The following is a 9,429-nucleotide window of genomic DNA, read 5'->3' as shown; positions in this document are numbered from 1 at the left end:
TTCTATACATCCATGCTTATCTCCTCAGGATAAATTTTTATAAATGGAATACCTCATTAAAGGAATGTGAATACTTTTCTAATATCAACAAATGGCATCTCGGCATAAGAGGAAATTCTAATTTTACCATAAATTTTATTCTTCTGATGTCTATGAGGAATCATATGATCGTTGCTACTGTACTTCCTAATCTCCATCAATTCTTTATTTACTGGTGAGTTAAACAATGTATTATGTGTAGCGTATGTGTAGAGGAAGTTGAAGTGAGTTTAGCTGGAAGGTGTTGAAATGGTGGAAATTTTACAGTTAGAACACAATAAAAGTGAAAGGGTTTGGGAGGAGTGAAGGGTATAAAGGCACTCACCCAGCAGACAAATTACTTCTACGATTCACTCCTGAGCCAAAACCCCCTTTTTAGGACAACACGATGCTGAAGGTACTGTAACATTTTATGTGGTTTTACTTAAAGTGTCTCTCTAGCTTGCTTCGTCCTTTCTCAGTTTTCTTAGTTGCCCTCTCTTTTTAAGAAATATCTGCTTCTGCTTTGAAAGTGGCATTTTAACTTTTCTCGTAGCCTCTGAGCTACCTACTTAACCGCATGTTGGTTTTCAACCATGTTTTACAAATACATGATTCTTAGATCAAATTAGGAAAAAAATGAATCATGATAAGTTCATTGGATTTTAACCTCCTAGATTTATATGTGTCCATTATGACATTGCCAGATTGCATTTCTCGTTATCTGTTTACTGTCACAGTCCTCTGTAGAAGATAAGCTTTTTGAGGCAGAAGCCATAAAGTATTTGGTTTGATATTCTAGAGAGCTTAGCATAGTGCCAGACATGTAGCAAGAATTCATGAAATTTATGTGCTAAATGACTGCATACTATGCCTTAATTTGTACAATAATCACTGTATTTAACTAAAAAGAGATGTAAATGCCATTAGAATGTCAAGCAGACCAAAAAGATATTTTAGAAACAGATGGGCGCAAGGCTCACTGACAGCTGGGCCTCTGTGTGTCGATTTCCCTCATGTTCCCTCCTTCAGGGGCCAGGGAGAGCCATTTATTCTCTGGCACAGGAGGTGACATTCAGGACTGGTCAGGGCATCCCGTGGGACCGCCTTCATAAGTCACCAGCAGCATGGTCCCGTGCAGATGACCCACAACCAACACCACTTCAGGGTTCCACACTCGCACCCCACCCCACACCTGCCCCCAGGCACACACATTTCCCCTCGAGGCACCCCCAGGTCACATCTAACCCTGAAGAGATAAATGATTGGTCCCTAAATTAAATGCTCCCAACTGTGGGGATTGTGGGGACGGGAAGAGAGGTGAGAAAGAGGTAGTTTTGCTTGAGCCAGGGATCCAACCAGTACTTGAAATTCTAAGTTTTACTTGGCAGATCATCAAGCTAGTTTTTTTCCTCCCTTCCTTCCTTTTATTCCTAAGTATGTTTACCCAAATTTCTAGCAGCATAAAAATCAACTTTCTTCTTCTTCTTCTCTCCTGTACTTAGAAACTTTGTGCCAGCACCCTCTCTTTCTCTCTCCCAGCCATCTTCTCTCCTGCTTCCTCACACTCCAAACTCTCCTCACCTTTTCATTAAAGCTTCAGAGACATAAAAAGTAGCCCATCCTTTTGAAAATGTTGGGCATTCCCTGACTTGGCAAATCTGGAGACTCTAAGAATGGGACTAGCTGGTCGCCTGGTTGAAGGACTTTCAGCTGGGCACTGGTTCCGTCTCTGTGACTCTGCCCTGGCACTGAGCTCAGTATCACCGAGCTCAGGATGCCTCAGATCCCCTAACCCAATAACCCCTCACCTTATAGCTAACATTTAAAAATGAGGTATCTGATGCTCAGAGAGACAAAGTAAGTTGGAGAATGATGTAATCATCAGAGCAGGAAAGGGAAGTTACCTAACATTTACTATGTGGTGCTAAGCGATAGGCATACACATGACTTAAGAATGAAGTTTTTAACTATGCGTAATAGATGTTCTCTCGTGAAGAAGTTAGAAAACAAAATAATTGTCTGTGCATTGAAGAACTTCATATTTAAATGAATTGCAAAGTACTCTGCTACTTATGAAATGCAAATAATCTTGCAAGTTTTTGTTATCTGGTTTGTGGGTGGAAGCAGAACAATCTTCTCCACTGGGGTGACCACAGGCACTTCATATCCAACAAGTTGACAATGAGCCCAGCATCACTGCCCAAAAGTCTGCCCCACTCTTCCCAGGTTCCCTCTCTTGGCAAACGGCACTGCTATGTCCCCATCCTGAACCTGGGCTATTGCAGCAGTATCTTAACTGCCCTTGTCTACTCCTCTCCAACCCGTTTTCTAAACTATCGCCTGCAGAAATCTTTCCCAAACATAGTTCTCCCTCTCACCTCTGCCCCTGCATGCAGCTCTGCAGCTGAAATGTGCCAGATTCACTCCAGCCTTTCACATCTCCGAGCCCTGGCCCATGCTGCTACCTCCACTGTTAACCTCCGTCTCTATCTCCTGCACCTTCACATGGCCAGCTCCTATAAGTTGTCATAACCAGGTCAAGTATCAACATCTCCATGCAGCCTCCACCAACAAGAAAGAATGGGCAGTGGTTTCAAGTCACATATATAATTTTAAATTTTCTAGTAGCCATATTTTTGAAAGTAAGAAGACATTGATGGAATTAATACACAGGAACTTCAAAGAGTTCATGGAAAAATAGAATTAAAAGGTAACACAAATCTTCCCACGAAATTTTTTGAAGTATCCTCATCATATATTTTATTCACACCAGTAGATCCCAAATATTATCATATTATTGATATATTGATATCAATATATTGAATATTGATTCAGTATGTAATCAATATTTAACAATTATTGAGGTGCTTTATATTCTCTTTTCCTACGAAACTTTTAACATTCAGTGTTTATTTTATGTAATGACAAGTCTAAACTTGGACTAGCCACATTTCAAGCACTCAGTAGCAACATGTGGAGAGTAGCTACCGTATTGGACATAACTGCTCCTGAGCACTTAAGAATCACCTAGAGATCCTCATGAAAACAGAATCTTGTGCTATGTTTCCAAAGGTTTCTGTTCTGGGGAGGGTCTAGTCCTGGTGGTCTAGAACAGGGACCAGAGATGTTTATTGTCAACAAGAACCTCAGGTGGTTCTGATGTAAGTATTCCACAGACCACATTTTAGGAAATTCAAGCTTAGTAGTTAGACACACCAATTTTGGAGTTTAGACCTTTAGGGGTTTGTATCCAGACTCCACCACTTAGGTGACTTCAGCGTTCTAGGTCTGTCTTGTCACCTACCTAGAGACCTGTGGGTATTAAGTTGATGTTGTATTTGAAACACTCAGTACCTGGCAGCTATCTAATAATGGCAGCTACCAGCTGTCCAAATGCACCCCCTCCCCCCAAAATCCCTATCCTGTGGGCGAGATGCCCTGCGCCTGCTCCCCCTCTGACTTTCTGTGCTTCCCTGCACCATCACCCATCACACACTGCTGCCAGTCTGCGTCCTCAACTCAACTGAGGACAGAAACTGGCTATTGTACAATAGATGCTTTTTGTTTCATATTATTTTTCCTTTTGTTTGGCAGCTGGCCAGTATAGGGATCTGAATGCTTGACCTTGGTGTTATCAGCACCATGCTCTACCGAGTGAGCTAACCGACCAGTCCTCCCCTCCCTCTTATTTAATTATGTATTTTTGTACACATCATTTTTTAGAAATTGAACTAAACATGATTCAACTGGGTTGCCTTTATTGGAGCAAAACTCTTTACATCGAAGTGCCTCATGGTCTCTTACAGAAAAGGAGTGTGTAAATACAACGTGGAGTGTGGCACTGTCCTAACACCCTTCCCTTTAAAGTCTGTCACAGAAAGCTTTGCCAGAGTGATCCATGGCCTGAATGTGGGACACCTGACAGATCACGTTATTCAGAGGAGCAAGAGAATGATTCTAGACACTCTGGGTGTTGGCTTCCTGGGAACCAGTACGGAAGTCTTTCACAAAGTCAGCCAATACAGTAAGGTAAGAAGCTCGTGTCTGCTTTCAAGATAAAACCACGTGTGGACACGTGCCTACTCTGGGGCACACCCAGAGGAGTGTGCATGTGTTCTATTTACTCTGTACTTAGTTTTATAGATAGTACTTGATGTGTATAGCATTATTCTATATCGTTTTATGATTTTCTGTTTCATTATCTGAGTTTTAATTTTTATCATAACCTTTGCTAAGTCACTGTCTAAAAACCATCCAGTAGTAATACCTTGCAATTTATTACTATAACTGAAAGTACATTTTAACCTGAGAGACTTAGAAGCAATAGCACCTACCACCGACCATTTGTTCATGCAAAGACATTAAGATTCTCCGGAGAAAAGGCTGGTCGAGTACTCTGAGCAGAGTGTGAGCAGGAGCGTGGGGAATAGAGCATCCACTCCCCATAGGATGTACATAGGTTACTCCACCTTCCCTGGTATTTACCCCAAGGAGAAAATCAGAGCAAATTCAGATTCCTTTTCCTGGAGCAGTTCTGGTTCACAATATGGGATAGAGCAACAGCATCTCTTTCCCTTCCATGGGTAAAGTTGTGTATTCTTATACAAGCTGGAGAGGAAGCCAATGACTAAGGCGTCTTTCTAGCACAAAGGGTTCAAATAAAGACTGTTAATATAATGCCTCCAAAGATGAAGAATAACTCTTGAGATGGTGACTTGGTATATTGTGTATACCACTGATTGATATTTTTTTGTTCCAGATCTACAGTTCCAATATATCCAGCACTGTCTGGGGCCAGCCAGACTTCAGGCTCCCACCCGCATATGCTGCTTTCGTTAATGGCGTGGCTGTAAGGAGGTTTCCATGTCTTTTCAACTATCAGATAATTATAATAATTTTGCAAACAGGAGATATCTCAGAAATCACCCAACTTTCATATTTTACAAATGAGATCATTGAAGTTTAGGGAGATAAAGTGGCCTGCCCTCTCTCTTACGTAGTAATTTCAGTTTTCATGTTTTTACAGTAAATTGATGCCTTTCAAACAAATTGTGAGGTAGAGGAAATAAGACAGAAGGATTTAGATCAAAACACCCCAAAGGTATCCCAACTCTAAACCGTGAATGTATATAGCAAAAATATAAAACCCAATATCCAGACCCAATTCCTTCTCAGTTCTTTCTGTTGTGAGTGACAGTTTCTACCCTATAATGTGCTCTTCATTCATTCATTCATCTGTTTATTCAACAGATATTTATTGGGGAAGGAACAATGGCCATATGGTGTGTATCTTTTCTGAACCAAAAATCAGCACTTCTCATCTGACAGATGATTTTTATTCCTTTTCTGTGTATCAGGACAGTAGTCTACAAGACGTAATTTGGAAATGAACATGCTGGGATTTCTGAGTTATTTTTATGGCTTATGGGGGGGACAGTAGCTCAGAATGTCGAAAGTCAAACTCAATGGTGCATTCAGGAGTAAATGTCCAGCAAGCACCGGGAAATGCACCAGCTACATCAAACAGACGTAAAAATCTGTTTTCGAATGAACTTCTGGTTATTATTAACTTTCATATAAGGGAAAAGCAAATGGCTGGGATGAAGAGAAATAAAATCTTACAGCAGAAAATAATGATTTTAAAATATAGTTTAATAGTTAATGTGGGCTCAAGAGTTCTTGTGCAATTCTTGCAACTTTTCTAAAAGTTTGAAAATACTTCATAATAAAAGGTAAAAAAGTATGTGGCCTAATAAGGAATAAATGGCATTAAACTTTTAGTGCAACTTGCTTAAAGAGTGTTGGAGGGAGGAAGGAGCAGCCACCTGATTCCACAGCTTTATTTTTAAGGGAAGATAACAGACCTTTCCAGGGGCTGTGGTGGAGAGCGCTCTGGTTCCCTGGGTAAGACCCAAGCTCCTTAGATCCACAAGCTGCTCTCCAAGGTCCTGCCCTCCTCTGAGCAGAAAAATAGTATGTCCTCAGCCACGTGCTCAGGCATGTGATTAATAATCACAGTCAGAAAGAGAAATACAGCATATCCTCGCTCATAAGTGGGAGTTAAAAATAATAATAATAATAAACCAATAATATAAAAAAGAAAGAAAGATACAACAATCACAATAATACATTGAACTTTCAAATGGAGAGAACAGAACTGAGATTACCAGAGGTGGGAAAGGGGGAGGGGGAAGGGGGGTTAGCAAGAAATTGGTAAAGGGCCACAAGAAATGACTACGTTGTGTAGTGTTGAATATACTAATTATCCGGATTTGAGCATCACATATTGCACACAGGTGTTGATATTCAATGCTGTACCCCATAGATATGTACAATCAATTGTATTCAGGAAAAATTGGGGGGGGGTCTTTTTTGTGTCTGTTTACGTAGATTCACTCAATGGATTTCGATGACACGTGGCACCCTGCTACCCATCCTTCTGGGGCTGTCCTTCCTGTCCTCACAGCTTTATCAGAAGCTCTGCCTCAAAGTCCAAAGTTTTCTGGCCTTGACCTGCTGCTGGCTTTCAATGTCGGTATTGAGGTGCAAGGCCGGTTATTGCATTTCTCCAAGGAAGCCAACGACATACCAAAGAGGTACAGAGAGAATTTGCCCCATCGAAGCAGCCACATCCTTCTCCATCCATCGGTTATTATCTCTGTAGAGCTTTTTGACTTAGAAGCTGACCCGGCTGAAGATGTTAACATTATTGTTGGCAGATAGGTCAGCTGTGAACTGGTCACATTCACCCTAAGTCCATATACAAAGGTGTGACTTCAGAATTTCTAATGAAAAACATCCTTTGGGTTTAGAGAGCTAATCAAGCAATGAGGACCATGAAATACATGGGGCCTCTCATCCCAGGGAGACTCACATCCGTCTGGTATCCACGGGTTCTCTGAGTATTCATGATCCCATCCTCAAGGCAGAATCTACTCTGATATTCATTTGGGTCCTTCAGGCCAATGAGAACATTCAGAATATCCTAACTCTGACTGTTCGCCCCATGGATGAATAATGGCCAAATGTTGTCTATATCATATGGTTCAATCTGATACTTATTTTGCCACTTGGTCCAGCCTGCTAGGAAAGGAGTAAACTAGAATACTATGTGCTGAACTTTCATAGCTTCTACAAGGCCCTGAGTTTGTACAGTTGCTTACCTGAGTTTTCAACAGTCAACAACTTTTGCCTTTCTAGCGATAATTATAACTGTCCCATCTGTAAAGAAGTTACTATGTTCTAGGCACTATTGTAAACATGTGAAATCATTCAAAGCTCCCCAAATCCTGTGAGGTAGACACTATTATTAAAACCATTTTATGTAAGAAAACACAGTTTCAGAGAAGTTGAGTAACTTTCCCAAGGTCACACAGCTAGGTGGTATAGCTGACATTTGAACTCAGGCAGTATGACCAATACTGCCTCCTGGTGGTTAAGGTTTGTAAGTCTCGAACTCTGCTTTTTTGCTTTTCAGATTCCATCCCCCCTCAGTGGTAGGAACTTTGGGTAGTGCTGCTGCTGCATCCAAGTTTTTAGGACTTAGCTTGACACAGAGCCAAGAGGCTCTGGCTATTGCTGTTTCTCATGCCGGGGCACCCATAGCAAATGCTGCCACTCAGACTAAGCCCCTTCATATCGGCAACGCTGCCAGGCTTGGGATGGAAGCTGCTTTTCTGGCAATGCTGGGTCTCCAAGGAAACAAGGAGATCTTGGACATGAAGGTAGGCTTCGGGGCCTTCTATGCCAACTATTGCCCCAAAGTCCTTCCAAGCCTAGATTCCCACACTTGGCTGCTGGACCAGCAGGACGTGGCCTTCAAGCGTTTCCCAGCTCATTTGGCCACTCACTGGGTGGCAGATGCTGCTGCATCTGTGAGAAAGCACCTTGTAACGGATAGAGCTCTGCTTCCCACTGACCACATCAAGAGAATTGTGCTCAGGATTCCAGATGTCCAGTATGTAAACAGGCCCTTCCCAGACTCAGAGCATGAAGCACGTCATTCCTTCCAGTATGTGGCTTGTGCCACGCTGCTCGATGGTGATGTCACTGTCCCATCATTCCATGAAAGCCAGATCAACAGGCCACAAATGAGAGGGTTGCTCAGGAAGGTGGAGCTGGAGCACCCTCCAGACAACCTGCCAAGCTTCAACACACTGTACTGTGAGATAAGTGTCACCCTCACGGATGGAACCACGTTCACTGAGCGCTCCAATACCTTCTATGGTCACTGGAGGAAACCACTGAGCCAGAAGGACCTAGAGGAAAAGTTCAGAACCAATGCCTCCAGGACTCTGTCCTGCAACACAGTGGAAAGTCTTATCAAGATAGTAGGAAAACTGGAAGACCTAGAAGACTGTTCTCTGTTAACCACTCTTCTCAAAGGATCCTCTCCACTGAGGCATCACACTGCATTTGGGGAGGATCAATGATCTGCTTTGTAAAGCGAGGGGCTGCTACTTGTTCTGCCCAAGAATAAATGAAGCAAGGTGGAGACATCCCAGAGACAGAACTATATATATATTTGGAAGAAGTCTTGCCCTGTAAATTTTGCAGGACAGTTCAAATTATCTAAATCAAGATAATACATATACAAGAAACATTAAAAACTGATTTTATAAGCATTCATAAGAGTGAAATTTAAGTCATCTGTGTTTTGCATATAAAATTAATCTTTTCAGAGGAATTGTTTATGAACTTCACAAACATCAAGGCTTTAGAAGAAGGTGAACCTGTATGTATATTTGCTGACTGTGGAGAGAGACTCTGGTTTGTTGTGCCACCAACAGATCTCTTAGACCATGGGTCATTACCAAGCCCTCCGCAGTGCAAGGGGAATTATTGGGGGATTAGTGGGTTGAAATCTTGCCTCCATCACTTACAAGAGATAGCCGTAGGCATGTTACCTACCTCTCCGCTTCAGTTTCTCTGTTTATAAAACAGAAATAAAAAGCATTTTGGGGGGGCGGGGAGAAGCAATTTGGCTCTAGAACCCATTGTCTTAACCACTTCAATATATCATCTTTCAGTACAAACAATTTTTGAGAAAAATGTCTCAGATGAAGAGTCAGAGATGCAATAAAAAATGAAAAGAAAAAAGAGGTAAGTGTGTGGGTAATTAAATAAATATTAACTATAAAATAATAGAAATGTTGTGTGGGATTAAAAATACAACATTAGCAATCATAGCTAATGTGTATTAAATTCCTGGTGTTGTTCAAGAAAAGGGAAAAACTATTAACTCTAGACGCTGATCATAAATCTGCATGTGGAAATTTCTAGGGTAACCATTCGAGAACAGCAGTCGAGTGTATCACTTCCAGACTAATACGGGGAGAAAAATGGATTTAAGAAAAAAAAATGTAAGAAAGAAAGGAGGGAGAAAGGAAATATTAAAAAGACAGGAAA

The 9,429-nt window shown here is 41.5% G+C and overlaps 1 protein-coding gene across 1 annotated transcript; it reads left to right on the top strand.

Annotated features, from left to right (window-relative positions):
* Positions 1-395: 395 nt before the first annotated feature.
* ACOD1 (aconitate decarboxylase 1) lies at positions 396-8,566 on the top strand. The gene is made up of 5 exons (XM_063103501.1): positions 396-436; positions 3,889-4,050; positions 4,781-4,870; positions 6,412-6,617; positions 7,499-8,566. Exons 1-5 carry the CDS (start codon positions 428-430, stop codon positions 8,451-8,453), a joined length of 1,422 nt encoding a protein of 473 aa, XP_062959571.1. The 5' UTR covers positions 396-427; the 3' UTR covers positions 8,454-8,566.
* The last annotated feature ends 863 nt before the right edge of the window (positions 8,567-9,429 follow it).

This window comes from Cynocephalus volans, chromosome 7 (genome assembly GCF_027409185.1).
Source record: "Cynocephalus volans isolate mCynVol1 chromosome 7, mCynVol1.pri, whole genome shotgun sequence".
In the NCBI taxonomy this organism is placed as follows: domain Eukaryota; kingdom Metazoa; phylum Chordata; class Mammalia; order Dermoptera; family Cynocephalidae; genus Cynocephalus; species Cynocephalus volans.
The sequence above is the reverse complement of the archived record's forward strand: the minus strand, read 5'-3'. Positions and strand labels throughout refer to the sequence as shown.

What these genes read in the sequence shown, in the direction of transcription:
- ACOD1 (XM_063103501.1), top strand. An exon ending in AAGTCAGCCAATACAGTAAG is followed by an intron (nt 4,051 to 4,780) that starts GTAAGAAGCTCG and finishes TTTTTGTTCCAG; the next exon opens with ATCTACAGTTCCAATATATC. An exon ending in CTTTCGTTAATGGCGTGGCT is followed by an intron (nt 4,871 to 6,411) that starts GTAAGGAGGTTT and finishes CTGTTTACGTAG; the next exon opens with ATTCACTCAATGGATTTCGA.